At 53.4% G+C, this 26,534-nt stretch overlaps 1 protein-coding gene across 1 annotated transcript in view; it reads left to right on the top strand.

Annotated features, from left to right (window-relative positions):
• The first annotated feature begins 481 nt into the window (after positions 1 to 481).
• ZBTB17 (zinc finger and BTB domain containing 17) overlaps positions 482 to 26,534 on the top strand; it is a 28,910-nt gene continuing 2,857 nt past the window's right edge. The window contains exons 1-6 of the mRNA XM_034672076.1: positions 482 to 617; positions 23,398 to 23,604; positions 24,546 to 24,734; positions 25,289 to 25,429; positions 25,743 to 25,868; positions 26,306 to 26,526. Coding sequence (XP_034527967.1) covers positions 611 to 617; positions 23,398 to 23,604; positions 24,546 to 24,734; positions 25,289 to 25,429; positions 25,743 to 25,868; positions 26,306 to 26,526 — 891 coding nt within the window. The 5' untranslated portion in view covers positions 482 to 610. The remainder of the gene's footprint in view (positions 618 to 23,397; positions 23,605 to 24,545; positions 24,735 to 25,288; positions 25,430 to 25,742; positions 25,869 to 26,305; positions 26,527 to 26,534) is intronic.

The following is a 26,534-nucleotide window of genomic DNA, read 5'->3' as shown; positions in this document are numbered from 1 at the left end:
CAGCACCCTTGTTCACACCCAGGCTAATCCTGGATCTGCCCTAAATAGGAAATGGGGCAATGGTTGGCTCAGAAGGTAGAAAAACCTAAGGCGGGATCTGCAACTTTGGAGCCACAACTAGGTTGACGTCCGTGCTCCTCCACTTGTAAGACGCGTGACAATGGGCAATTCATTTACTCTTCCTGAGCCTCTGTTTTCCCTTCTTCAAAAGGGGGGAGAAAAAGACTATCCCTACGGTTGGCGAGAAGACTTAATGAGATCATGCACGTAAAGTGCTTAACACAGTGCCTCGCACACAGTAGGCGCTGAGCGCGGGGAAGCTGTTACTGTTATGTTCGGAATAGAAAACCAGTGAAGGGTTGGTTACAATGACGACAATTCTAAGCGCAGAAGTACTGTAATACAGAACTTCTGGCTAGTAGGCGCATGCGCCTGTCCGCCGTCCTCGGCTAGCGCGGGCGTTGCGCATGCGCCGGAAGTTGCAGCCGGGAAGCCAGCGAGGTCGGTTCCGCCCGACTCTGACATGGCGGCGCCCTTTGTCTGCTCTGAAGTGCCGTCCCCGGCCTTCTCGCGGCCGTGATGCACCTCCCTCTACGGTGGGGTCTGGGACATGGCAGGTGAGGGTCAGCAAGCGCCCGGGGCTGGCCGAGTCCCGGGAGCCAGGCGGAGGCGGCGAAGGATGGGGCGCGGCGGGACGCCGGGGACGGTTGTGTGGGGGAGGGGAGGGAAGTTGAATGGGAAGGGAACCCGGACTGAGGGGACCCTGCGGGGCAGGAAGGTGCGGGGCAGCTTGGGTGGGGGGCGCCGCCAGGCGAGCGGGCACAGAGCGGGGAGCGGACCGGCAGTTCCTGCGAGGGAGCGGGGGTCGCCTCCCGGGTTGGGTGACACCCCAGCTGGTAGCATCTCCGCCCCCGCCGCCCGGCTGTCACCGTCCCTTGACCCCGCGCGCCGCGGCGGGTGGTCGTTCTGCGGCCGCAGAGCGGCGGGGTGCCGGGGCAGCTCACGTCGGCGGGTCGGGGCTGGAGGGCACGGGCCTGCCAGAACCAAGAGGTGCTGGCAGATGGGGAGGTTTACACTGCCCCGTATGAGATTATTTCATTCATTCATTGCTTCCGCAGACGGTGGCCCGGCACCTGATAGGTTGTGAGGATAGAGCAGGTGAACGGGACAGACTTGCTCCTGGTATAGTGGTTGAAAGTGTGAACTGTGAAGCCAGGCAGCCAGGGTTTGAATCCCGACTCTGCTTGCCAGCAGTGTTCTGAAGCACGTTAGGTTCTCACTCTCTGCCTCGGTTTCTTCAACCTTAAAGCAGAGATAATAATAAAACCTGCCTCCTAAAGTTGTTCTAAAGATTAAATAAGGTAATAGGTATAAAGTGCCGAGAACAGTTCCTGGCATAAAGTAAATGTGTCTGTTGGTTGCTGCCGTTTCATGATCATGCCCCAGAGTTCAGAGACTCATGTGGGAGCCATAGAGATAAATAAGGCACCCCTGATGCTATGATGGAAGAAAAGCAGAAAAGTTTTCCTTGTCCTGGAAAGAGTAGAGGCACCTCACTCAGTCTTGGCGAATCCAGGGAGGCTTCTGCCCCCCAACAAGCAGAGGCCTAAAGGATGCTTAGGAGAGTGGAGGCAAGAAAAGGGGGAGTATTCTCAGTTGAAGATGGAGTTTGTGAGAAAGCTTAGGGGCTAGTGTAATAATTAAGATCTCTGCCTAGAGACAGAGCTAAGAGGTAAGACTAAAGCTGGCTGTGGTCTGGTCCTACGGGGCCTTGTAAACCTCGTTAAGGACTTGAAGTTTTAGGTTAATGGGAAGCCATTTAAGAATCAGATTTGTGGGTTAGAACAATCACCTGGCTATGTGAAGGATGTATTAAAGGGAGCGGGCCTGGAGGCCAATGAAGAGGCTGTTAGAATAATCCAGGTGAGAAATGAGGGAGTCGGGTTAGAGGCAGAGGGCGTGGAGAGAGGTTTTGGGGAATTGACAAAACTTGGTGATTACTTAGATGAGTAAGTTAGAGGCAGAGAGGTGTCAGGATTGACCTCCTCTTCTTGACTGGCGGGTGATGATGCCACTCGGCGTGATAGGAAACAGGATGGGGATTGGGTGTGAGAAGGGAAGATACATTTAGTTTTGAACATGTGGAAAGTGGGTGCCTGTAAGATATTCCAGTGGAACTGTCCAGTGGAGAGCTAGCAGTTGTCATCCATCAAAAGTCCTAAAGTTGTGGGAGGGGGTGCGATCGCGGTGGGTGAGGGTATGAAATGAGAAGAGCATCCGAGACTCCGGGGGAAGTGCTAATGCTGTGGCAACGCAGAAACCTGGGCACAGTCTTCCTGCTCTCACTTTTCAGCGTCGAGTCATGTCTTTTGGTAAGCAGGAGTTCCTGAGTGTAGGGACTGGGAGCAGGTTCACTCATCGTTATGTCCCAGGTGTCTGGCATGCAGCAGGCCAGTAATGATCCAGACAGACTTGTACTGAGTGCTTACGTTGTGCCGGGCTCTGTGCTCAGGACTCTGGGTTTGCTTGTGTTTCTTGGATGCATAAAAGGGCAGCTCTTAAGGGGGCAGATGCCTTTTGGGTTCTCATCAGATTTTCCACTTGGGTGTCTTTGATTCAGGTAATGAGCTGGAGGAGGAGAGCCAAGCTGGAGTTTACGCAGACAAACTGTCAGAAAAGAGTAGCCTGGGCTACTTGGAAATCTGAGGTATGTCTGTAATGGTCAAGCATGAAACAAACCAGGAGATCAGTTTGTTTGTCCTTCTTCTCTAGGCTCAGCATGACTCAAATCACCCTTTCAAGATCGCTTTTTCTTTCAAGTTATACAGTAATGAAACATCTGCGTTTGGTTGGGAAATTGTGGCAATCATTTATGCTCGGTTTACCAACAAAGACCAGACTAGGTTAATCACTGGGGCAAATGTTCACACCTTGTTTTAATCGAGTACAACCCAATATGCTCCAACAAAGCAATTCCAAAATACAGTGGCTGAAACAAGCTGGAAGTATTCCTCTTCTCTTATTAAACGTCTGGAAGTAGACAGTCCAGAGCTGGTAGGGCATCCTGTTCATTTCTAGTGATCATGTGGCTCTCTTCGCTGAAACCCAGGCTTCCATCTCATGGTCGAAGCTGGCTGCTGCAGCTCCTGCCATTGCATATGCACTCCATCTGGCAGAAAGGGAAAGACAGAGTGGGGAGCACATGTTCATTCCTTTTAAGGTTCTAATGTTTAAAGATACATATTTTTGTACAACATGTCCCCAAACATAAGCGTCTGGTGTACAACCACAGAACGAATCACGACTGTTCCAGTGCTGGAGGGAAAGCTGTCTGAGAGAGCCTGCTTGGTCCCCTGTGTGACTGAATTGCTGCCTGAGGCTTGGGCCCAGCCCGAGCAGGAAGCCCACTGCATTGGTGGAAGAGGCAGGCTGCTCTGGCTTTGGGTAGGTTGATGTTGCTTGAGCCCAGGGAGTCCAGGCTTGTTCATGCATTCAGCATTTTCTGTGCCCAGCGTGTCAGACACCTTGCTAAGTGCTAGGGATGTAAGACTGCATCCTGGGAGCAAGGAGCTCTTAGCCATGTGGGTGATCACGACACAGTGCAAGGAGCACCACGGGGGAGGCGCAAAGGAGGAGGATGAGTGATGTTGGAAGGCTCTGCCAAAGCGGGGGAGATTAAGAGTGAACAGTGTGTTTGGATTGACATCTGTACAGGTCTCCTCAGATAGAGGCAGCAAGGACTCTGGTGTGGGTGTGAATCCCGCTTCCCTGTGTCGTGACTCTTTGCGGGCCAGTTACTTCACCGCTGTGCCTCCGTTTCCTCATCTGTCAAATAGGGATCTCAGCATCCAGCTCACAGAATTGTTTAGGGAATTATGAGAGATCAAGTGTGTACTTCACGGCTTTGCTGCGTAAAGGGGAGTTACCTCCTGGCTCAGGGTGCGGGATGGTTCGAAGCCAGAAAAGCCAGTGTGGACTGCAGTCAAAGAAGGCCCAAACCTGTAGGGAAACCGGGTTGCATCCTCCCTCAGGGTGGGACTTACCCAGATTGTGCAGAGGGGGTCAGCGACTGTTCTGTGAGTTCTACCAAGCTCTCTAATGAAAGGTGTCCATCTGTGGATTCTCAGAGACTATCCTCTGAAGGTCTGGTGAGGCGTCCTTTGGGAAGGGAAGGATTGCCTCTGCCTCTTTCATTCCCACAAGCTCAAGTGCTTCTGGAAAGCCTGCTCTGGGCCCTGCCCAGCCACCCACCCCCACTGAGTTTGGAGCTCCTCCTCCGTTGATTTCTTAACGTCCTGCACTGATCTCTCAGTGCCTTCGTATCTTGCGTTATAATGATAGATTTCTTTGTCTCCCTGTTGGCCCACCAGCATCTTGCAGGCAGGGACAGGGGATCGTTTCTCCTCATAGCCCCACCGTGTAGCTCATTTCCTGGCACACAACTGATACTCAGTAAATGTTGGAGGGCAGATGATCGGCCTTGATTGGCTGGAGAGGAACTGGCAGTTAGGCTGGCCAGAACTCCAGCATGATGTGGGGTTGGCGTGCTGTTGACTGAAGAGAGGAGAACCTCATGGTTGGTTTGGTATCTGGCTGGACTATGGACGTGAACGCGGTGAACTGTATGACCTGAACGATGAGAGTTTACTCTTCCTGCCTTTTTCCAGTAGAGCCTAGTTTCTCAGCCTTGATGTTGTTGATATTGGGGGCTGCATAAATCTTTGTTCTGGGCTGTCCTGTGCACTCTGGGATGGTTATGGCATTCCTGGCCTCCACCCATAGATGCCTGTAATACCCACCCACCTGCAGGTCTGACAGTGGAACATGTCTCCAGACATTGCCAAACGTCTCCTGGGACCCGATTGTCCCCAGCTGGAACCCTGCAGTATAGGGTACTGGGTAGAAACGTCAGCCGTCCCTGGGCTATATTAGCTCTTATACTTACTAGATGTGTCCCTTCAGGCAGAATACTTGGCCTCTCCAAGCCTCAGTTTTCTCAGTTGCAAAGTGGGGATACGGATGACCTCATACATAACTGTATTGGCCAGGAGTATTGATGAGGGAATGCATGTAAAATGTGTACTCGAGTCCCTGACTCCATAATTGGTGACTGGTGTTATTGTGTGTTAGTTAGGAGAAGAGGACCCTTGAGAGGGTCAAGAAAGAAAAGTGTGCAGAGGAGGAAAAAAAATGTTTGGTAGAGGAATGTGCACACGGTGCACAAATCAAGATTCTAAGGAATGCACCACGGAGGGGCGCCTGGGTGGTGTGGCTGGTTAAGCGTCTGACTCTTGGTTTCGGCCCAGGTCATGATCTCAGGGTCACGGGTGCTGAGTGCAGAGTCTGCCTGAGATTATCTCTCCCTGTCCCTCTGCCCCTCCCACGTGTGTGCGCGCGGTCGCTCACTCTCTCTGGAAATAAAATAAATGAATCTTAAAAAAAAAAAATGTACCATGGAGAGTAAGTCACGCTTCACAGCTGACGCAGTTCCCCTCCCAGATAACTGTTAATAGTATCTGCGGGTCCTTCCAGAACTATTCTGTGCCTCTGTATGTCTCCATGTATTTCCAGGGAAGACCATTTTTAGAGTCACATGGTTTGATTAGGTTGCGGGACAGGAGCCCCTGCGAGGAGGAGGGCAGCCGCTGGGGGCGGGGCTTCAGGGGGTTTTACCAGTTTACCATGTAAAAGACCAGGTGGCTCACTCTTTCCTGGAATTCCTTGAAGGGTGGTGCCTGAGTGGTGGCGAGAAGGTACCCAGACTCCCAGACGTGGTGTCTCGGCAGGCTGGCACCACGAAAGGGAGGGACCCAGCCCGAGAGAAAATGAAAACCTCCGAATACATTGTGTGCCCAAAGCATGTTGTCCTGGAAACCATTATCTCCTCCTTTCGCTGGCCACAGTTTCTAGATGATTGAAATAATAAAAGTCAAAGAGTAAGCCTTTCAGCACTGAGGGGTTTCCACATTGGCTGCAGGCCTGTCTGTTGAGCGTCAGCCCAGGCCCTGCCCACTCGGAGGTCCTCAGGCCAGCATTAGGTTGACCGTCCAAGGGCCAGTTAAAGGAGACCTCGTCTCGTCATCGCCAGAGATTCTGTGGGAAACTCAGCCTTGGGCTTGGGGAGTCAAGCCTGCTTGTTGGGAACTGGAGACACGTAAACCTTGAGCTTCAAAGGAAGGAAGCAGAGGGCCTGGTTAGAATGGAGAGTTGCCCACTGCTGTCTACATGGCAGCAGGCAGAGGCTGGGAGGTGGTGGTTCCAGCCTAGGGCAGACCGGCTGGAAAGCAGGGGTGGTAGGTTTTGTTGTTGCATCAGAAACCTGCTGGACCCCTTGACGAGTACAGACATCTAGGGGGGCTGTTGAGAGAGTAAATCCTGCGAGTCCTCATCACAGGGAGAAGATCGTTTTCCTTTCCCTTCCTTTCTTGTGTCCCTATGAGAAGACAGATGTCAGCTGAACCACTTGCGGTCGTCATTTCACAACTCATGGAAATTCAAACTGTCTGCTGTATACCTTAAATGGGCACCGTGGTGTGTGTCAATTATTTCCCAGTAAAACTGGAAAAAAACCAGACCAAGAAAGAAAGAGTACTGAGCTTCTTGTCTTAAGAGCCCTGGCAGTGGGACTTGTTCTCGCCACCCCACCCACTCCACTTCCCAGGCTGGAGCTGTTCCTCTCAGCCAGCCACCTTCCTGTCCCGAACGGGAGGCGCTGCTGCCCAGCGGGGAGGTGTGTCTCCACCGGCTCTGAAGCCTGCGGGTGAAGCACTTCTCATTCCGGTAGTCTCAGGGGTCGTCTCGGGCCAGCCAGGGCCCCCGTCGGGGACTTTCCTGGTTCACTGTAACTCTCTGCCCAAGTTCATGCTTCCAAACATTGTTTCAAGTCAGAAAGAACATTGTTTAATTTTGTAAGTTGTTAAATATTGAGTAGATACAAAGGAATAAGTACAGTATAAAGAATAAAGATACAAGGAAACTCGCACGTACCCATCAGTCAGTTTACAAGTAAGAATGTGAGCGTTAGGGTGGGGGCACCACTCCCTGATCCTGGCCCACCCCACCCCCAGGTCATCGCAGTTTTGCTTTTATCACTCTCTTGCCTTTCTGTAAAGTTCTACCGTGTGTGTTTGTATTGCTAAACGATGTGTTGTCTCATTTTGCATGCTTATGAACTTAATATAATCACATTGTTTTCTTTGGTGTCTTAAATTGTTGGCTTAATACGTGTGCTGGAGAGTAATCCATGTTGCCCATAGTTGTACTTGACTTTCTCGGATGGATATGTTCCATTGCAAGAGAATTTATTTGTCCTTTCTCTTGCTGACGGATGTTTGGATTGTCTCTGGTATTTTGCTCAGAGTGCTGCTGTGAATGTTTCTGGAGTGCACGTGCAGCTCTGCAAGGTACGGCCCCAGGAGTGGGGCTGAATCACAGGGTGTGTGAGCTTCCGCTTGACCAAATAATACCTGTTTCCAGAGTGCTTTCCCCAGTTCACAGTTCAACTGACAATTCTGTTTGTTTCACATCCTCCCAACTCTGGTTTTATTAGACTTTAAAATTTTTAGTAATCTGATGGGAGTGAGATCTCATGTGGTTTTGATTTGCATTTTCATGATTATTAGTGGGCGAAGCATCTTTTCATATACTTATTGGTCATTCAGGTTTCAGCTTCGGTGAAACAGCTGCTAAATTTCTTGCTCTTTTTTCTATCCGGTTGTCTTTTCCTTGTATATATACTTCTTGTTTCTTTTTGGTTTTTATTTTGTATACTAATCGTTTGTTGGTTATATGTGTTGTAACTATCTGCTTCCAGTTTGTGGCTAGTCTTGTCACTGTAGGTTTTTTGTTTATTTTTAACAAATTCTTAATTTTAAGAGTCATCATTTTTTTCTTTTATGGTTAGCGCTTTCTGTTCCTTTTAAAGAATTTCCTCTCTACTTCAGGTTTATAAAGATAATCCCTTAGGTATTGTCTTCCAAACATTTTATGATTTTGTGTTTTACGTTAAGGTTTTCAGCCTATTTAAGTTTATTTTTGTGTGTATTATGAGGTAAGGAGCTGATTCTTTTATTATTATTATTATTATTATTATTTATTAAGTGTACCAAATTGTCCTAGTACGATTTATTGAAAAAATATATCCTTTTCATGTGGATCTGTAAATGTCACCAGTAACCATTATAATACAGTGATCCACAAATGTGTGGATCCGTTCTGAGCTCTTTACTGTTTATTCTCTATTTCTGTGCCAATATCACACTGCTTTAATGACTGAGTTTTTATGTAACAGTTCTTGGTATCTGGTAAGGTCTTGGCCCTTTGCTCTTCCATCTTCATTTTTAGATTGTGCTTGTCAAATTCCATAAAAATTGTTGGGATCTTTTATTAGAATTGCTTTGAACTTATTCCACATCAGTTTGGGTAGAATTGACATTTTTATGATATTGAGCCTTCCATGAACATGGTATATCTCTCAGTTTCTGTAACTTACCAAAGTCTAACTTTAGTCACTGTCTTACACCCTACTCTCAAACAGTTAAGGACCTTAGCACATTTTAATCACCATCACTCCCTCCTTTTATTCTATAGGCGGATATTTTAGTTCTTTTTTAAATTTTAGAATACCTCGCTAATTCAGTATTGTTTAGATTTACTTATTATTGACTAGTTTGTCCTCATTCCTTTTTGCATTTAATACTTTCTGGGATCACTTTGTATCTACCTGAAGTGTATCTTTTATGATATGTGAATTTGGGCTCTCATCTGTTTGGGGGCCATCTAGGGATTTTACCCTTCTCCATTTGATGCTAGAATTTGATATAGGCAGTTTTCTGTGCAGTCTTTTTTTCACTGACTTGTAACTCTCTGTGGCCCCAGCTTAATTTTGGAGTCGTCCTGTGTCCTCCCCCCCCCCCCCCCCCCCCCCCCCCCCCCCGCCCACCAATGAGACCTCATTGGAAGGGATAGGGAACTTGAGCTTGCTCAGTTCTGCAGATGCCTTTGATACCCACCCTCAAAGCTCCACTTGCTCTCTGGATCCCAGCCTTTTCTTAACTTGACCCTCAGTGTTCCTTACTGACTTGCCTGTTCTTTGATGCATTTTAAAAGATGTCTCACAGTTTCTCTTCAGCATTTGCAGCTGTTTGCTATGAGAGTTGGCCTGGGTACCTGGTGTGCCATGCTTCCAGAAAATCAAGGTGTTTCTGAGTCTTAATTTTGTGTTTCATCTGGCAGCAGCAAACACTGAAGATTAGAATGAAGAGTTAGTGATGTTCACTTATGGTTTTTGTAAGGTGTTTTGTAACCTTCATTAGTATAAGGAGAGGGAGTTGGTAAGTGCCAATTAAAGGCAGAATTTGCCGTTTTGGGACAGACTAAGGGTCTGTAGAACCTGGTATTCCATGTCTGTCCGTTTGTGGAAGTTTTGTCTTTTTCTGAAGCAGAAAGTTCTCATTTTTTAGAGTATATGGACATGGCCTTGAATCTGGCTGTGTCAGCTGACAACCCCTCTAATCTTGATTGGTTTATCTGCTCGATGGGGGTGATCATATTAACAGCCTTCCCGCAGGATCATGGTGGGGATGGATGAAGTAGTCGGTATCCTGTACCCTTTTGCAGGCAGGCAGCTCCAGTAGCCATTCCAGTATCCCCTTTCGTGGTGATCTCTCCACATGCTGCTGCCCTTTGGAAACAGTGAGCCTATGATTTCCGGAACCTCCCAGTTGCTTTACATGGTGGCGCTTATGATAATTAGCAAGGCTGTGTTTTCTCTGGGCACAACCCCACAGCCCCACCCGCAGTCCTTTCCCAGGACTCACAGTTTCCTTCCAGCTGGGTGAAATCCCCGGGAAACTAGCACCTGCATGTGGGCTCTCTGATCAGTTACTCACATCCAAGCATTAGTTTTTACCCAACCAACAAATGCATTAAAAATTTGCATCAGTGTGGGCAGGCTGTCATCTAGACAGAGGGTACCATTTCATGGTCCTGCTCGCTGGGAACACGCCCTGGCCCACGGTGGAAACTGTCTTTGAGATGTTTGCCAGTTTGATCCTAGAAGTGGTATCTTGTATTTCTTTTTATTAGTGAGGCTGAACATCTTTTTTCCGTATAGAATATATTGACCACTGGTGTTTCTTTTGTGAACTGCCTCTTCATTTCTTTGACTCATTGGGAGATTTTTTTTCTTTTAAATTTTTTGTAACAGCTTTATTGAGGTATTCACATAGTATACAAGTCACCCATTTAAAGTGTACAATTAAATGGCTTGCAGTATATTCCCAGAGTTGTGCGGCTCTCACCACTATTTTCAGAACATTGTCATTTTCTCGAAAAGAGACCCACCATCCATTAGAAGTCACTCCCCACCTCCCTGTCTCTGTCATCCCTAGATAGTCGCTTTCTATTTGCCCGTTCTGGGCATTTCATGTAAATGGGATCACATAACCTGTGGTCTTTTGGCTAGCTTCGTTTAGCATCATATTTTCAAGGTTCGTTCATGTCGTAGCATGTTTCATTACTTTTTTATCATCCAGTATCACATTGCATGGACAGAACACGTTTTATTTATCCATTCATCAGCTGATGGACATTTGGGTTGTTTCCACCTTTGACTATTATGAGTAATGTTGTCATGAACTTTTGTGTACAAACTGTTTCTCTTTTTTTAAAGATTTTATTTTTTTAAGTGTTCCCTACCCCCAACGTGGGGCTCGAACTCACGACCCTGAGATCAAGAGTCACACACTCCACCAACTGAGCCAGCCAGGCTCCCCTGTGTACAAGCTTTTATGGGGATATATGTTTTCATTGTTGTTTGTATGAGGGGCCTTTTGTACAGCAAGACCATTAACCCTTACTGACAATATAGGCTGTAAATATTCACCCTTAACTTTACATTTGGGAAGGTGGGAAGATGAGGGTAATATGAATGAAACAGAACATTTAGGGGACCCATGTTGGGTGCAGAGATTACTTTAAAAAAAGAGAGAGAAAGAAAGAAACAGAACATTTAGATTTCTGACCAGTCTTTCATACTCCTAAGAATTAAGCTCGTGTACCCGGCCTTCCCCAGTGTGGTCCCGCGAGCGGCCCCTTGGGGCTGGTCTTCATGCCTTATGGTCGTGCTGTTGCGAGTGGTCTTTCTGTATCTGTCTCACTGTATCTCTGTCCACCTGTCTCTCTCTGTGTCTCCGCCTCTGTCTCTCTCAGGCCACCTGCGTTAGGACTGGGAAGCCTGCGTTAGGACTGGGAAACGGGAACCAGGCAGCAGTTGGGGGTGCTTTCCAAGTTTCTCTCAGAAGCTCACACTTCAAAGTGACTGGCTGAAAACCCGCCAGGGCTGCAGGTCCGTCCGTTAAAAGGCTTCCAGCAGCTTTGCTGATTCACCGCCCTTGCAGGTGGAGGGGATGTGGGGGGCTGGAGGTCAGCCAGCACTGTTTGCTCAAGGGCGTGCGCTGGGCCCCTGAGCTTCCTTAATCCTCCCAGGGCTCCTGTCCAGAGACTGTTCCAGGGCAGCACGGCAGCAGCTAGAGTTGAGAAGCCCAACAGTTTTTAAAAATCCTTGGAAATTGAGACATTGAGTTCTTGACTGCTCTTTAACCCGGCCTAACATGAGTTTTCACAATCCCTCCAAATACTCCTCCGAAATATCCCTGCACTCATCTAATTTTTCCCAGTCAAGTCTCACAAAATATTTTTAGTTGAATTCTATCAGGAGTAGTAAGTATACAATTTCATGTTGGCTTCTGCTGTGTATCGTCCTGTGTCCGTGTAGATGGACATCCTGTGTCGTTGCTGTTCATCTCAAGATTTCCCATATAGGGACAGTTTTAAAAGAAAATCTGCTGAATGCTAGGTGAATATGTCATTTTTTGTTGTCACGCACACGGTATCTGTCATACTTCAAATGCGTGCATTTGTAATCTGGCAAGCTTGTTAACGAAATCATTTATTTAACACTTATTTTATCTCACACTGGAAGGGAGGGACCGTAGCAGTCACCCATCCTGGGGAGGAAACAAAGCTAGACCAAGTCAGCTGCGTGAAGCGCGTGTGCGACATTGAAGTCCAAATACATCCACCTGCAAACAGTCGCTGCTCAGCCTCCTTTTCGCTTTTGGCTTGGATCCTTTTTTTTTTTTTTTTAAAGATTTTATTTATTTATTTATTTGACAGAGATAGAGACAGCCAGCGAGAGAGGGCACAAGCAGAGTGAGTGGGAGAGGAAGAAGCAGGCTCACAGCGGAGGAGCCTGATGTGGGGCTCGATCCCATAACGCCGGGATCACGCCCTGAGCTGAAGGCAGACGCTTAACCGCTGTGCCATCCAGGCACCCCTTGGCTCGGATCCTTGATCTTAACTAGCGTCATGGGAAAACCAGTCCTTCCTTGGAATTGTCATGTTCTGTTTGCTCTCTCAACGAAGGCCTCGTTGTTCCTCCGAAATCGTGTTCTTTGTAGAAAGCAGGTGGCTTTTGCCCTCAAGGCCAAACACCTCCGTCTTGTGTTTCGGTCACTGTTGACAGTAGAGTCAGCATTGCCATTGGCAGGGCTTTTGCCCGGTCTGCTTTCAGGCTAAAAGTTCATTTGTCATGGGGGCCTGATGTTTTTACCTCCCGTTTTTAGAAGATAGGGCAGGGGTTCCAGCATTCGGGTCCCGTTTTGTCTGTGGCTCACCAGTATCGCTAGCGTGGGTTCACGCGCGCCGGCAGGAATGATGGTGGCCAGCGGCTGCGTTATGCCGTGGGAACGGGTGTCATCATCCCCATTTTACAGCAGGAAGAGTGAGGTGCAGAGGGTGACGTACTCTTGTCCAAGGTGCTCGACTAGCTTTGGTTTGATGCCAAGGCAGCAGAGGTAACTGGGTCCAGGATCCTGTCAGCTCCCTGGGGTCGCATGCAGAGCCGTGTGTGTGTGTGTGTGTGTGTGTGTGTGTGCGCGCGTGTGTGTGTGTACGTATGTGTGTACACACGTGCCTCATTCCTCATGGTATCTGAGCAGCTCGGCTGGGGCTGGCAGAGGCTCCCAGCTGCTCTTCTAGGGGATTTTCAGTTTGTCCCCATAAGGAATTTCTGCGCATGAAGATTTCTCTGGTGACACATTCTTTGTGCAAATTACCATAATTTTCCATTTCCCTTCTGAGACATTTTTTCCTGTTGAGACGTTTTGAGTCATCAGGTCTTGTAGAAAATGTCTTAAAGGTTTTATAATAACTAGAAATGAAGAAGCTGTGACTTTGTGGACAGCTTCTTTCTCTCTTCCCTTCCTTTTTTCACTTGGTTTCTTGAATAGATAACCTTGATAAGTGGTAAAACAAAATGCAGAAATGATATGCAGCGAGAAATAGAGCTCCGTCCTGCCCTTGCCCTGCCCCTCTGAGGGCCCCCCCTTACCCATCTCTTGTACGTCCAGAGACATGGACTTGTTTGTTTATGAGCTAGGATCTCATAGCCTGGGTTTATGACTTTGGACAAACCGCATGGCCCAGCTCCCCCTAGGAACGGTCAGGTACTGTACGTTGTAAAGGGACTTTGAGCCCCTCCAAGAGGCGGTACTTAGAATTTTCAAAGGATATTATCATATTTAGTGCGGAGGCTGTTTGCACCAGCTGCTCTGAAGGAGCCATGGAGCGTGTCTCGGGTCCTGAGCCACCAGCTAAACCCTCCCAGTGCCAGCTGGGGGTGACATTGTCCCATTTTTCACATCCCAAGGGTCCAGCCCCGTGGGACTTCCTAACTTATTTTTCTGCTTCTCATCCTTGCCCCTTCAGTCTGTTCTCCATGCTGACGCAGCCAGAGTGACTTTCCTGAAATGTGACCCTAAACATGGCCCTCTCTTGCTTAAGCCCCTGGCCAGGCTCCCAACTGCGGGGGGGTGAGCGCCAGGTCCTGGCATGGTGGGCATGGCCCTGCCTGCCTGGCTCCAGCTTGGCCCTCTGGCTGCGTGTCTCACCACATCTTCCACTTGTGTCTCTCGTGATGCTGAGGTGTGCTGTCCTCCCTCCACCTGGTCCGCACACATGCACGCCATTGTCTCTCGTGCACCCCCCATGGCTTATGCTGTCCTCTGTCTGAGCATACTTCTTACCTTTGTTCGTGTGTCTTATTAGACGTAGCTAGTACCCTATCCTCCCAGGGGTGGCACCCGTTCAGAGCCCATTGGGAGGTGCTGACAGCATCTTGGACTTGCTCCCTGGTGGAACGTTCTCGAGGAGGGGCACTTAGGCAGGCCTAAGTTCCCGGTGGAGCTGGAGCTCCCAGCAGGGCCCGTGCACCGGGCGGCGCTCCACAGTGGATTTGAAGTCCAGGTCCGCTGCTCTGTCCTACAGCCACCAGATGTGCAGATGAGCCCCCCGAATCTGTCCTTATTTAACTGAGTGGGCGACTCTCCCCAGGCTTTCTGCCCCAACTGACACAGTAACAAAGGCCTCACAGCAGAAGTTTGGTGTCGGTGGGGACACATCCGAGTGCTCTTTGGTCACACTGGCCCGGGCTGTGGCTCCCTCCTTTTTCTCCACCTGCGGTTGAGAGGAGCCGTGCGCTTCACGAGTAAAGGGCGTTGACCTGGGATAACCTGGTTTGTTTTTAATTCGTTTTTTCCCCTTTTTGTGTCACTGTGTATCAGCCACAGACTTCTGTTAGAGAAGTACTGTCTGATTACACTTTGCCAGTATCTGTGTACTTCCTGTTACTTTTTTTCAGTCCTCAGGATTATCGTGTATATGGTGGTTTTCCTGTAGAATGGGTGAGCAGTCTAGAACTTGGAGAAGCTTGCCTGAGGCCACCCTGCTAAGACGGAGCCACGATTCACATGCATGTCCTCGGACCTGAGTCTGTTGGTGTTTGCTCTTCCTCCTCCTCTTTTTCTTTTTTAGAGGGTGGGGGGAGGGGCCAGGGAGAGGGAGAGAGAGAATCTTAAGCAGGCTCCGTGCTCTGTGCGGAGCCCAACACTGGGCTCGATCATCACGACCCCGAGATCACGACCAGAGCCAAAATCAAGGGTCAGACGCTTCACCAACTGAGCCACTGGGCACCCCCGTTTCCTCTACTTTGTCCAGTATTTGCTCCCATGGGGACCCCGGTCCATCCTATGGTTTTAACCACTGTCCCTCCTGTAGACGTCTCAGCTGTGTTGGCCCGACAGAACTCTTGTGTGCCCTGCCCTCCCTCTGCCCCCAGTCATTCCTCATCTCCGCGAATGGCACCTGGACTCGGCCAGTTTCTCAGGCGAACAATTCAATGCTGTCCTTGACTCCTTTTCTCACGGCACACCTCTGCTTGATCAGCTGACTGTTGGCTCTCTCCCGGACAGCTTCCTGGTCTGACTGCTTCCGCCTCGGCACACGGCCTCCATCTCCTGCTCCTCCCCTGGTGTTCCCCGGCCCCCTCCTGCCCCCTTGCAGTCACGCCACTGCACCTAGTCTCCTGGGGCACCCCAGCGTGCTTAGAAGAAACTCCAGATCCTGACGTGCCTCTGAGACCCTGGCTGATCTCAGCCTCTGCCGCTCCCACTTGGGCTTTTCTCATTCTCCCACTGGCTTCCTCCTCTCCAGGCATGCCAGCCCCCTTGTCAAAGTCACGCCTGCCCCAGGGCCTTTGCGTTGGCTCTTCTCTGGGCCTGCAGCAGTCCCTGGGCTTACGGTGGCATGGCTTGCTCTTCACTGCATTCAGGGCCTTGCTTCAATGGCACCTCCTTGGGAGAGGTCTTCCTTGACTGTTTTCTTAAACGTCAAATAACCTCTGCCTCTTGTCTCCACACCTTGTTTCACCTTCCTCCCAGCATCTAGTAAGTGAGCTAACGTATTACACTTAGGACCTGTCTTCCCCGTGATGCTCGGAGCTCTAATTAGACCTACGACCAGCACGGGAGAGGCGCTCATTCAGTGTGTGTGAAGTGCTTTTGTCTTTCCCGTGTGTCTGTTTCCTGATTTAGGGGCCAAGGACCCTGAGAGGGGACAGTGATAATTAGGAGTCGCGGCACAGCTGTATCACCCCACAGCCTTTCTGTATATTGGAGAACATCCCTCATTCTCATTACTTCTCAAATATGTATAGATGCTGTTGTGATTAGTGGAATGGAAATTCTTCTCATAGTGGTCTTGCCCATTATTTTCTCAGTTAACAAGCACCAAAAGTACAATTATTATTTCGTGAAGGTCCACAGAATATTTGACCTTGAGTTAGTCGCACTCAGAAAGGCCAGGAATCACCGCTCTGTTAAGGGCTGTTCCCAGACTTGGTTTGCAGCAGCGTGAGAGCGAGGTCCTGGGGTAGGTGCTGTCAGCAGCTGGGAGGAGAAAGTCAGTACTAGTCCCACCCCGCAGTGAGTTTATTGAACCTGACGGGGAGGCGGGGCAACATACGGGCCTCCTTTCAGGCCAGATCTGTGTACCGCGGCTTAGAGAACACTGGGGTGGAGGGTTGGATGTTGGGAGAAGGATCAGATGCCAAAAAGTCCCACGTGCTCTGATTTTGTCTTCGTAGAAGCAAGGCCCTTTATCTACCCTCTCTGTCAAGCTTTAAGAGTCCCCACAGCAAGTCCGAGCATCAATGGATTCCAAACTGGCGTGGGCATGCAGGGAGACAGGACAGGACTTTCTTCAGGACCAGCTAGCCTTCCCACTCAGCCATAGTCCTGGAGCAGTGGGGGTCCATCAAGGGTCGAGGAAGGGGATGCCCATTCCCTCTTCAGAAGTGTGGTTAAGTGTTAGAGATCGTGGAAGTTGTATAATATGAAAAGCAAAGGCAGTATTATAATTTAATTTTATATTTAGATAGGATTTTTAGGTGTTTAAAAATCAACATTTTTTTGTAATACAAACTGCACAGAAAATACTACTGACTCGTGGCTGGTAAGATGATGCAGAAGGTAGCAGTGATTTTCAAAGTGGAGCCATTACCCAGGAGAAGGTCAAGCATCAGAATCTGGGGTTGATGGGAAGGGCTGAGTCAGTTTGTATGTTCACCCTAAAGGGGAAATTGATGTTGAAAGTTTGAGAAACACGAGCTTACTATAAGAGCTGTATTTGCTGGGCAACGAGGAAAATGCCAGAGGGCTGGTTTTGTTGGTACTTGCCTCTCTTCCGTGTTGCCCTGAAAGGGGATAGGGTGTCACACTGGGTGGACGGTGGGTTGGGCAGGAAGGTGTCACAGTTGCAAGGCTGGCCTGCTGTGAACTTCCATTGCCTTGGCCTGAGTTTGTGTGCGCTAAGCTGGAGACGGGAACCACCTGTGTTTCCAGAAAATCCGGAATGCCGAGCAGCTGGAAGCGGAGTGTTGATCCGCTCACCTGCCCCTGGACGTGAGATGGCCGTGTGGTGTCCAGGCCCACAGCCGGGCCCAGCGTGTTCTGGGAGCTGGGGGCTGTCGTTCGTCAAGATCAGCCGCTCCTTGTGCCAGGCCGGTTGTTTTCTGGCTTCATGGCTTCCTTCTCTGTGGCGGTTTGGAAACCCTGCTCACAGTGTGGTGCTTGCTAATAACCTGGGTAATAGTTCGTGTTTGACAGGTGCCCCTTTGGCTCTGAGATGGAGCGGTGCTCTGCGGACGCACTTAGAGCACTGGGCAGGCGCTCCAGTCTTCACCCGGGAGCACCCTTGGGGGTTAACAGTTGTTCAATATAAAGTGCTTCCCCGACAGAGAAAATTGCTCTGAATGGTTCTTGCCCGGCGCACCTTCCCTCCCTCCCTCTCTTAATGTGAATTGGGCTCTGGGATTTTTCCAGATTGCTTTTAGAAAGAATAATGGTTATGATTACAACGTCTTAACAAGGTCAAGTCACTAAATAGTTACTCAAGGTACCCAGCATAAAAGGATATGTGGAAACCAGCTGATACGGTCTTCGGCCTAAAAATAAAACTCGAATTTGCATCTCTGCTTCCTGGTAACGGTAGTTTGGTGAGTGTTTTCCACGTGTCAGGCATGGTACCAGCTCTGTGCTTACAGTGTCTCGTTGAAGCCTGTGCTGCACCTGGGAAGCAGCCCCACCAACCCCGTTTGCCAGAGGAGACCCGTGGCTGATGTGGGGGGTGGCCGCACCTGGATCCGGGTCCCGCCTGCCCGACCCTAGAGGCTCTGCCGCCTCTGTGCTCAGTGCGGGACTTGACAGCAGCGTAGCCATGTTCGTAGTTTTTAGGTGCTCCGGTGGTGCCGTGCGTGGCCCCGTGTTGCTTCGCCATGTTGAAGAGACTCCGTAAATGCCATTTCGTTGTCACTGGGGGTGGGTTGCTGGGGTCTGGCATCCAGGTCTTGTCGAACCTCGTGGATTTCATCACCCGGGGGAGCCCCTTCTGATGTCATCATCTGCTTGCGGATGTTCTGGAACTGAAGCATGAATGCTATGGGTTGTTCCCGTGGCCAGCCCCCCTGCACCCCACGCAGCTCCCCGGAAACCTGGGGCCTGGGCCTCAGCCCAGCCCCAGCGCGAGCGGCCGCGAGCATGCTTGCAAACAGCCCTGTCTTTGCAAGATTGAGGGTGGCACCTGTACCTCACTTTTTTATTAAAAATTTTGTCAGCTTTTGAAAGACATTGCCATACATAAGTACACGAAATGTATGTATTTAATTTAAATAATCTAGGTATATCTGAGTCAAGAAATGGAGCACTCCCAGTGTCTCAGAGGGCCCCTGCTTGCCCCTCCTCCCATCCGGACAGAGCACCCTCCTGGACATGTTGTTGCTCTTTGCCTTTTCTTTACAGTTTTACCATCGGTATCCGATCTCTCTCGCTGTGAGCAACGCCTCAAAACGTCATGACGTAAACCATTGGCAGTTTATTTCTTCTCCCAGTTTTGTGGGTTGACTGGGCAGTTTCTTTGGTCCCACGAGGTGTTGGGGTCGTTCATGTGACAGCATTCAGCTAGTAGCTGGGCTGGAAGGTCTGGGGAAGCGTCTCGCATCCCGCTGTCCGCTAAGGCTTCTGAGGTCATCCTGTGGCCTTTGCCCGTGGGATCTCCTCTGGGGCCCCTCCCCGCGCCCTCCCTGTCCGACAAGAGAGCCTGGGCATCCCTACGGTGGGGTGTCTGGGTTGCAGGAGAGCCACGCGGAATCTGCAGCCCTCTTAAGGGCCGGGCCTGGAACTGGCACCGAGTCCCTGCTTCTTGTTGGTCAGAGCCACCAGGTCGGGTTGGATCTCCTGGCAGGTGTGGTGGAATGGTGGGACTTGGTGGCCACCAGTGTTCGCGTTGCTTAGTTGGGCCTGTTGGGAGTCACACTGCGGGGCTTCTCCAGGTCCATCGCTTTTCCATTCCCAGACGGATTCCTTGTGAGGCAGGCCAGGGCCGTGTGTCCAGCTGGGTGGGGGGCTGTCGGAAGACCGTCCCAGCTCTGACACCAGACGTCTGCCCCATTCATCAGGGATCACCACCGAGCAGCTGGCGGTGTCACGGGGAAGGTCACAGGACAGGAGTGAGGCGGGCAGTGAGGAGTTTCTAGAAGGTCGGCCATTTCTTGAATGGACAAGTCATGCGCCAGTTTGGGGCTTCATTTTCTGCATCTAACGTGAGGGCTTTGGGCTTGGTGGGCTCTGCGGTCTTGCTCTGTTTGCATTTTCTGTAGTTCTAAGCTTTTAGGGTCTTAGAGTAGCTTTAAGACTCAAGTTTATCGCCCTTAGGCAAGAAGAAGTAAGGCAGCAGGGACCCCCACACTTTCGCTCCAGTGAAGGCACTGCATAGCAGGGATGGGGCTGGGGGAGCCGCACTGGATCGCTGACACAAGGCGGCAGGGCTGTTATCTTACTCTTGCTTCAAGTCTCCTCGGAGGCGGCGACCCTTGGGCACACGCACTGACCCGGGTGGGCAGCTCCCCGTGCCCGCGGGACCCACACGTCCAGCTGTGTGGCCCGGGCAGGTGCCCTCCCCTCTTCCCGGGCCCCTCTGAGCTTGGCCAGATCTCGGTGGGCTCCTTTCACTGTAGAGCGTAGAAGGAAACAGGAGACGGCGGGAGGCCTGCCGTGATCTTCTAGAGCGTTTCACGTAGCTCTGGAGGTGGGGCGCTGCCCGGTTCTAGCGCAGCCCCTTGGAGGGGAGGACCACGCCAGCCGGCCGCTCACCTGCTCGCCGCCTCACCTTAGGGAGAAAGGGGCTGCTGGAGCTTTCCAGAGGGCGGCCAGCTGGCAGAGGTGAGCACTGGAGGCAGCTGGGGGAGCCATCTGCGGGGTGGGGGGGTTATAACGTCCCCAGGGCTGCTGACAGTCTCTGTGGGCGACCCTGTGAGCACTTGGGGAGCCCCCATGGTGGCGCTGGCACTCCTGGGGCTGATGGCTGGGCTGGGCTCGGGAGCCTGTGTTCAAGGCTGCTTGTCTGCGTGTGGCAGCCACCTTTCGCTTCCTTCCTTCTTCCCTCCCTCGTGGTTCTGCCCCCTCCCTTTCCCGGAAGCTCTTCCGCTTCTTCTCTCACCCTCTCCCGTTTCCTTGCTTCCTTTTCTTTCTTTGGTTTTGTCAGAACAGGTGCGCCTTCGGAGTGTTTCTCCGCTGGAACAGCTCTGGAGGCAGCCTCACAGGACCCTGGAGGCCTCCGTGTTCTGCCCCCACACCCACGTCTGTCCTCACATCGGAGGAGCGGGGTTGGCCTTGGGTAGAAATCATACCCTGTGGGTACCCACTGCTCTTGGGGGGGGGCATGGGAGGTACCGGGCCACCAGCCACCCTCTCCCAGGACCTTTACTGCCCCCCCCAGGTCTCTGAAATGAGAGCCCCCCTCCGTGTCCAGCCCCAGGAGAGCTGGCTTCATGCCCTTCCTTGGGAGCTCTGGCGGTGCCGCAGCTCGAGGGCTCCCGGCAGCCCCCGGGGTCCCAGGCCAGCCCCATTGACCAGCCGCCCTCTTCCATTCAAGAGGGCCCAGTGTCTCTTCTTGGGTTTCTCTTCGCAGCAAGTCAGGTCGCCTTCCCGCTGGAGGGTTCTGCCTTCAGTCAGCTCCAGCCCAAGGGCCTGGACCAACTGTGTACCTTGGCGTGGGGGGAGGGGGTTGTTCAGCAGATGCTCCCTGGTTGTTTCTGGAACCTGGGAGACGCTTCCTCCCAGTTCATTTTTCGGGTGAGCTGCTGGTGCAGGTGAAGGTGCCAAGTGCCGGCTGGGCTTGTTCTGAAGCTGAGGGAGCATCTGGCCCTCATGGGCTCTGGTGGTTCTCCCTTTCTGCACTGGGGAGGGGTTTCTGCACCTGGGCTTCCGAGGACATAGGGAGCGACTAGTGACGGGGACTCAGGGGCTGCCCGGGTGCACACGCGCTCACGTGCCTACCCCTGCGCCCCCCTCCTCCACGAGAAGGCAGCTCTGGGGCTGAGCTGGCCCCGGGCCTCTCCTTGCCCCCACCTCCATTCCGTGTGCGCCTTGCTCAGCGTGTATGGCCTTCGGATCCCGGGCCTGGGTGCCCCAGCCTGGGTGTTCAACCCACGGACCGGACATTGGTTCTTCTCCATGTTCTCCAGAAGCGTCTCTATTTTAGTTTCTCCCGGCTCCAGCACGGAGCAGCCAGAATGCTCCTCGCATTCATTCCTTCAGGTCACAGCAGGAACTTCCTTGTTCTAGGGAATGACGACCGAGAAGGAGGCCTTCACAGGCGTCCTATGTCCGTAGTGGCCTTTGCTCCAGCAGGCCTGGCTCCGGCATGGGCCGCTTAGCAGGTGTAGGCGGCCTGCCTTCTCCGCTCCGGGCCGGCCCCTGCCGCCCTCTCCGCTCCGGGGCTGGCCCCTGGCGCCTCTCTGCTGAGCTCTAGCTGGAGGCGCCATGACGAGCAGAGAACCAAGAAGCTGTGGGAGCTTGTGTGTGGAGGCTGAGATCCAAGGACGGTTGTGGGGATGCCGGAGGGAGGGAAAGGCTGTTGCTGGGTCCCCAGCAACAGCTGCTCTGAACTCATGCCTCAGAGGCCGGCATGTGGCACACAGCCTAATGCCACCGCCACGTTCCCCCTCCCTCCTGGAGCCCTGCTTGCCTGCCCGGTGACCTCCCTCCGCTCAGCAAACACCCAGCCCTGCTTCTGAAAAGTTTCCAGACACCACGGGGTGGGTGGGCTTTGCATCGTTCAGAGCTGATCGGTGCCGGCTAAGCCCATGGTGGGGGGTGGGCATGGCTTTCTTTGGGGCTCATCAGAGACAGACCACCATACATGGTCACGGCTCCCGCACAGTGACTCACCCCCAGAAGGCTGATGTCACAAATCAGTGGGAGCCCATGAGGGGCTGCTGAAACCTGGGGGCCGGGAGCCCCAAAGTGTCATCCTCCCCCACCCAGAAACAGCCTGGGGCAGCTCGGAGCAGACCCAGGCCTCAGATGCCGGGCCAGGGCCTGACAGCCTGGCCCTGGGGCGAGGGGTGGGGTGGGGGGTCTGTGCAATGTGTCCCAGGAGTGGGGTGTTGACTTTTATTTTGAAATTGGGTCTTTCTTGAACCGAGGGCCTGCTCTTTTCCCTGTAAACTGCTGGTCTGAGGTGCAGTCTGGTGTGGTGCTGCTGGGGAGGAGAGAGTTGCTTCACTCACTTATTTAGTCATGGCTTGTGGTAGTTTGTCATTATTCGGCACCGGGCCATGGAATTTTTCTGAGCATTTTCACGTGAGACAGTTGTGGGATTTCCAGGCATTAAGTGAGGCCTTTCACAGAGAAACTGCAGCCAGCCCAGCAGCTCTTGGGGTCAGGACGAGAGTTCATTCTTCCTCCAGGGACAGCCTGGAGAGGTTTCTGGAGGCAGAGGACTCCCCAGCTTCATGTAGTTCCCTGCGGCCATGACTCAGCGAGAGATCCCTGTCCCCAAGGGCAGGACTTTGCCGGAGCCCCGTGGGTGCCGCAGGAGAGGGTCTGCCCCCGAGATGCTGGGAGGTGGAACAACTGTCTCACCTGTGCATGACAGAAGGTGGAGAAAACGAAATAGGTTTTCATAAAGCCAAATGTATCGAGTTGAAAGATGATGTCATGCACCCTTTTTGTAAAACATGTTAAACTGACCATGTCTTTTTTTTTAATGCTCACTGTCATCAGTGTTTTGTGTTTGTTTTTTGACTTGCTAATGTCGTTACCTGGCAAGACTGCAAAGGTGGCTCTTTTCTGTGGGTCCCTCAATGCCTTTGGTCTTTGGAGCTTTGCTGGCCAGTAAACCGANTTTTAATGCTCACTGTCATCAGTGTTTTGTGTTTGTTTTTTGACTTGCTAATGTCGTTACCTGGCAAGATGCAAAGGTGGCTCTTTTCTGTGGGTCCCTCAATGCCTTTGGTCTTTGGAGCTTTGCTGGCCAGTAAACCGAGGGATCTAGGAGCCGCTGGTCAGCCGTGGCTTGCAGAGGGAATCTGGAGTGCTTTACCCTTGCTGGATTTACTTCCCCCCTCTCCCGCGCCTCTCACCGGGGAGTCCGGGGGTTGACCGTCGGGCAGGCTGGCGTCCTCCCCGTGCTAACTCGAAGGCCCTCCGGCTCCCGCAGCCATGGATTTCCCACAGCACAGCCGGCATGTCCTGGAGCAGCTGAACCAGCAGCGGCAGCTGGGACTGTTGTGTGACTGCACTTTCGTGGTGGACGGTGTCGACTTCAAAGCCCATAAGGCGGTTCTGGCGGCCTGCAGCGAGTACTTCAAGATGCTCTTTGTGGACCAGAAGGACGTGGTGCACTTGGACATCAGTAACGCGGCAGGTACCCCGCTGGCCCCCGGCCGAGCTGGCAGAGGCTCACAAGTGGTAGCCGGCTCTGTGCAGTGCAGGGGGCCTCCAGACGCTCCTGACGTGGCTCCTCCCTCCTGGGGGTGGCACCTTCGAGCCGTGGGGTGCGCCAGGCCTCCCACATGGGACCCAGGCCGCGGGTTCCTACCACATTCGGGGGGCCGGTTTTGACTGGGAGCTGGGTGGTAAGACGAGAACTGACAGGAGGGGCTCGTGGTCAGCTCCCGGCCGGAGTGCACGTAGGACAGGCTCATCGGGAGTGACAAGGAGCAGGTGTGCTCTTCCCGGCCCCCAGCCCCGTCCCGTGGCCGAGTCCGTCCTGAGCCCCTACCCCTGTGCTAACCATGGTGGGGACGGCCACGGGTGGCGCTGGGAAGGGACCCTGGGGGTTGAGAAGGAATTGGTCCTGGATTCGGCTCCTAACCCAGAATGGCATGACCTGCCATGAGAAGGTCAGGGTGAGGTGGTGGCCCCCCGGTTTACAGATAGGGAAACTGAGACCCGGAGAGGTCAGGTGACCAGCCTGGTGGTCAGATATGTTGTGGCAGAGACCTCACGAAAGCCAGTGCTGACACCGTCTTGTTGGCGTGCCCTGCAGTGGTGGAGCGTGGTGGCTGAGTAGTGGAGAGTATACCCGGGGTTGGGGGGGGGCGTTCACACCACTGTCCTCCATGTCGAGTGAGCATTCACACCCCTGTCCTCCGTGCAGGGTGGCCGTCACCCCCTCTGCTCTCTGTGGAAGTACTTCATTTCAGAGGCTGTGGTCTGGGTGCCAGTACTGGAAAGGGGGCGCTGGTGGCCTGCCACACTGCTTTTCGCAGATCCCCGGGTCCTGCTGCTGAGTGGGGCAGCTGAGCCGGCCGCCGGCGCCAGGCCTCACGGCGGGCCCATGACGGCTGTGTGTGTCCTTGGCAGGCCTGGGGCAGGTGCTGGAGTTCATGTACACGGCCAAGCTGAGCCTGAGCTCTGAGAATGTGGACGACGTGTTGGCCGTGGCCAGCTTCCTGCAGATGCAGGACATCATCACGGCCTGCCATGCCCTCAAGTCACTGGCTGAGCCGACCACCAGCCCCGGGGAGAATACGGTGGCCTCGGCCGCGGAAGGTGAGCGTTTGGCAGGCTGTTCCCGAGCAGGCAGCTTTGGATGGGGTGTTGCCTCTGACTCTCTGTTTCCTCTCTCTGGGCCTCCGTTTCCTTCCCCGGCCTTCTGCCCCGTGGAGTGCGAGGAGGAAGTCTCAGGAAGGCCTTCAGAGGGACCCCCCCGTCTGCCTACCCGTCTTCCCCACCTTTTACCCGCTTGCTTTGTGCTCTGCTGCCCCAGAGAGCTGGGGGCATGCCTGTCCCAGACCTCTGCACATGGGGGTCCTCCTGCAGTCCCTCCCCTCTCGCGCCCTCCCTTTGCAGAGAACCCCGCGCCGCCCCTGAGCACTGACTCTGAGCAGCGGCATTGTGCTGTGTGTGGGGTGTGCTCCCTGCCGGTGCGGGAGCCCCACGGAGGCGGCAGCCTGGCGTGTGGAGTAGGTGCCCGGGGGACAGACTGGCAAACCACTACGTAGATGTATCCCCAGGAGGATCTGGAAGAGCTAGCAAGTTCTGGGCCACCTCACCCCTCCAGGCAGGTGATGGGAAATGGCAGGTCTGTCGTGTTCCATCTCCAGGAGGAGACAAGAGAGCCAAAGAGGAGAAGGCGGCTGCCCCCACACTGAGTGAGCCGGACCCCGCCGGCAGTGGTCCGCCCACAGGCCCGGGCAGGGAGCCCAAAGAGGAGCGGGGCGGCCAGGCCGAGAGCACGGCCAGCGGTGAGTTGTGGCACCGAGGCCCTGGCTGTGTGTGCCATCCCCTCGCAGCAGCGTGGGCTCCAGTGCCGCTCGCGGCTTCCTCCGGAGGCTCCTGAGCCTGGGAGGCAGGGCGGCTGGGCAGCTGCCCCCCTGGAGCTCTGGTTACTCAAAGGGACCCGAGGTTCACGCTGGGGCACCTGTTCCAGCGGGATTGGAGGCGCAGGCAGCCTGAGTTTGGGTGTGCTGGGTCCCCACCCCGGGCCTCAGCCACTCCCCGGGGGCCCCCGGATGTTGGGTCCTCATCCAGCCTCCCGTGTTCACACACCACACCCAGGTGCCGAGCAGACGGAGAAGGCGGACGCCCCCCGGGAGCCCCCGCGCGTGGAGCCCAAGCCCGACCCCACGAGCAGCATGGCAGCGGCTGAGGCCGAGGCCGCCTTGTCGGAGAGCTCGGAGCAAGGTACCCTGCCCGTTGCCGGGCCCAGCCCGCCGCCCTCACACGTCCCCCAGGGCCCCTCCCCGCACCCTGCGCTGGATCCCGCGGTGAGTCCCGCTTGAGCTGTGGGCCCAAGTCACCTTTCCATTCTCAAAATCTGGCCTCGGTTTCCCGGGGCGCACCCCGGTCGTGCTTCTGCCAGCGCAGGAGTGTTGCTGGTGCAGCTGGGAGAGCGCCAGCGGGGACCCCGTACCCCCGCCCCCCGCGGAGCAGGTCCCACATCCCCCGGGGACGGAGGCCCTCTTGTCTGCGACTGCCAGACGAGCGGCCCTGGCGAGGAGCCCACGCCCAGAGGGCAGCGGAGACCAGCCCTCCGCCTTGGCTTCCGCTGGCTCTGCCGGGGGCGACCTGTGGAGGCCGCTCGCCGCCCTAGCGCCTCAGTGCCTGCCCTTCTCCCGCAGAGATGGAGGTGGAGCCGGCCAGGAAAGGAGAAGAGCGGGAGGAGGAGGGCGCAGCGGCCGCCGAGGTCAAGGAAGAGGGGCCCCCCCTAGAGAAGGGGGAGGCCCCGGAGGAGAGCGAGGAGTCGGCCAGCACCGACTCGGGCCAAGAGCTGGGCGCCGAGGCCCGGGGCCTGCGCTCGGGCACCTACGGCGACCGCACGGAGTCCAAGGCCTACGGCTCGGTCATCCA

The sequence above is a fragment of the Ailuropoda melanoleuca genome, chromosome 11 (genome assembly GCF_002007445.2).
Source record: "Ailuropoda melanoleuca isolate Jingjing chromosome 11, ASM200744v2, whole genome shotgun sequence".
Taxonomy (NCBI): domain Eukaryota; kingdom Metazoa; phylum Chordata; class Mammalia; order Carnivora; family Ursidae; genus Ailuropoda; species Ailuropoda melanoleuca.
This window is presented reverse-complemented; position numbering and strand designations above follow the sequence as displayed.